The sequence below is a fragment of the Cibotium barometz genome, chromosome 57 (assembly GCF_041138505.1).
Source record: "Cibotium barometz isolate CiBa-2024 chromosome 57, ASM4113850v1, whole genome shotgun sequence".
Lineage (NCBI taxonomy): Eukaryota > Viridiplantae > Streptophyta > Polypodiopsida > Cyatheales > Cibotiaceae > Cibotium > Cibotium barometz.
Genome location: NC_141102.1, coordinates 21,219,227 through 21,220,833, shown reverse-complemented (window position 1 = coordinate 21,220,833; position 1,607 = coordinate 21,219,227). Strand labels below are relative to the sequence as shown.

General features: G+C 42.9%; 1 protein-coding gene across 1 annotated transcript; it reads left to right on the top strand.

Moving 5' to 3' along the window:
* The first annotated feature begins 213 nt into the window (after nucleotides 1–213).
* LOC147606544 (major pollen allergen Bet v 1-K-like) lies at nucleotides 214–945 on the top strand. Its single transcript, XM_086791945.1, has 2 exons — nucleotides 214–414; nucleotides 513–945. Exons 1-2 carry the CDS (start codon nucleotides 222–224, stop codon nucleotides 788–790), a joined length of 471 nt encoding a protein of 156 aa, XP_086648071.1. The 5' UTR covers nucleotides 214–221; the 3' UTR covers nucleotides 791–945.
* The last annotated feature ends 662 nt before the right edge of the window (nucleotides 946–1,607 follow it).

Sequence of the window (1,607 nt, the reverse complement as noted above, 5' to 3'; positions counted from 1 at the left end):
CGCTTGTAAGTTTTAGCTTTTTAAAAACAGAGTAAAATTTTGTCTTGTGCATAAGCTAATTTATTTTGCTCTCACTATACGTAATAGGCACTTTAGGCATGTACCAAATCTACTTCTTAAATGACCCCTCATGCACATGTATCTCCTATCTAGACCCACACTCATGGTAATATCTCGTGTTTGTGGCCTGTACTCTTACAAAACCCTAGAAGAAGAAGAAGATGGATTCCAAACTGCAAAGCTTCCACGTCGAGGTGACCGTCCAGCATCCTCCGTCTGTGGTGTGGCAGAATCACGTCAAGAACCTCCAGAGGTCGGCGTCCATAGTCCTGCCGGGGCAGTTCGACAAAGTGGAGTACCTTGAAGGGCCGCCTCTAGCGCCGGGAGGAGTCTTCCTAGTAACCTATGACGAAGGTGATGAACATCGCTTCGCTTGAGAGTTTTAGCTTGTAAGATTTTGTCCTCTGTGCTCAAGCTAACTTGTTTTGCTCTCTCTCACTATACGAGTATAGCCGTCCCTCACTATAGCTACATGAAGCTGCGGTGGGATGAGATCGACCACGACAAGCATTGCTTCAAGTCTACTCTCGTGGACGGAGGCGCCCTCGGAAAACACTTCGCACGCCTGGCCTACTCCTTGCAGATCCTACCTGGCGCTGACGTGGACTCCTGCCTCATGCACTACACCGTGGAGTACGTGGACCTTGGGCAGCACAACTTCCACGACTTCATCAAGGAGGAACTTCACAAAATCTGCAAATCTCATGAGTCACACCTGAGCTCTGTTTGAAGGATCGTTCGGACGGTTACACTATATAGCAAATAAGGTGCATCTGATATGTAGTATAAAAGTACTTGCTCATTGTTGAATTTCCACGTATGATGCTGAAGGCCTTATCCTCAAGGCTTATATAATAAAAGTGCTGGCTCGGTGTTGAATTGCCACATAGGACGCTGGAGGCATTATCCTCAAGCAAATATATGATTTAAGTATCCCACCATTATGCATATGCCTCTAAACTAGCTTTGTTGTATGACTTGTAAAATTGTGTATAAATCTTTAAGTTATGCTGATCATCTCCTCTCCCAAGTTTGTTTCTCATCTCAAACTCGTACATGCAAGCTTACATACTATTCCAAACACTACCTCTAGTACTTAGTGATTTAGATAAACCTTGTAACATTTTCCTTAACCACAAATGTATGCACATCACCCACATGGGCTCTCTATATTTGTGGACACAATCATAGCAAGAACTCATTATATCTGTAGCGCAGTTGATTACAAACAAATGTGAATGTATCTAGGCGGATTATCGAGGCAATGTATGGTATGCGACTTAAATTGCATGGAGTTTTATAACAAAGCATACTCACCCTAGTTACATGGACAAGGACTCTTCAAATCTCATCTATAACTTGGATTTCCCCAATCGTATCTACTCTCAACAATGTCTCACCAACATCTTATGAGCTCTGCCTCTAAATGTTTTTCAAATCTCATCTAAAACCTAGATTGCTCCAATGATATCTTCTCTAACCAATGCCTCATCAACATCGGGCAAGCTCTACGTGTAAATGTTATGTATCCTAGTGGCATAGCAAAT

Coding starts and splice junctions, on each gene's coding strand:
- LOC147606544 (XM_086791945.1), top strand. CDS start 222: ATGGATTCCAAACTGCAAAGCTTCCACGTCGAGGTGACCGTCCAGCAT. Junction 415..512: donor CCTAGTAACCTATGACGAAG/GTGATGAACATC, acceptor ATACGAGTATAG/CCGTCCCTCACTATAGCTAC.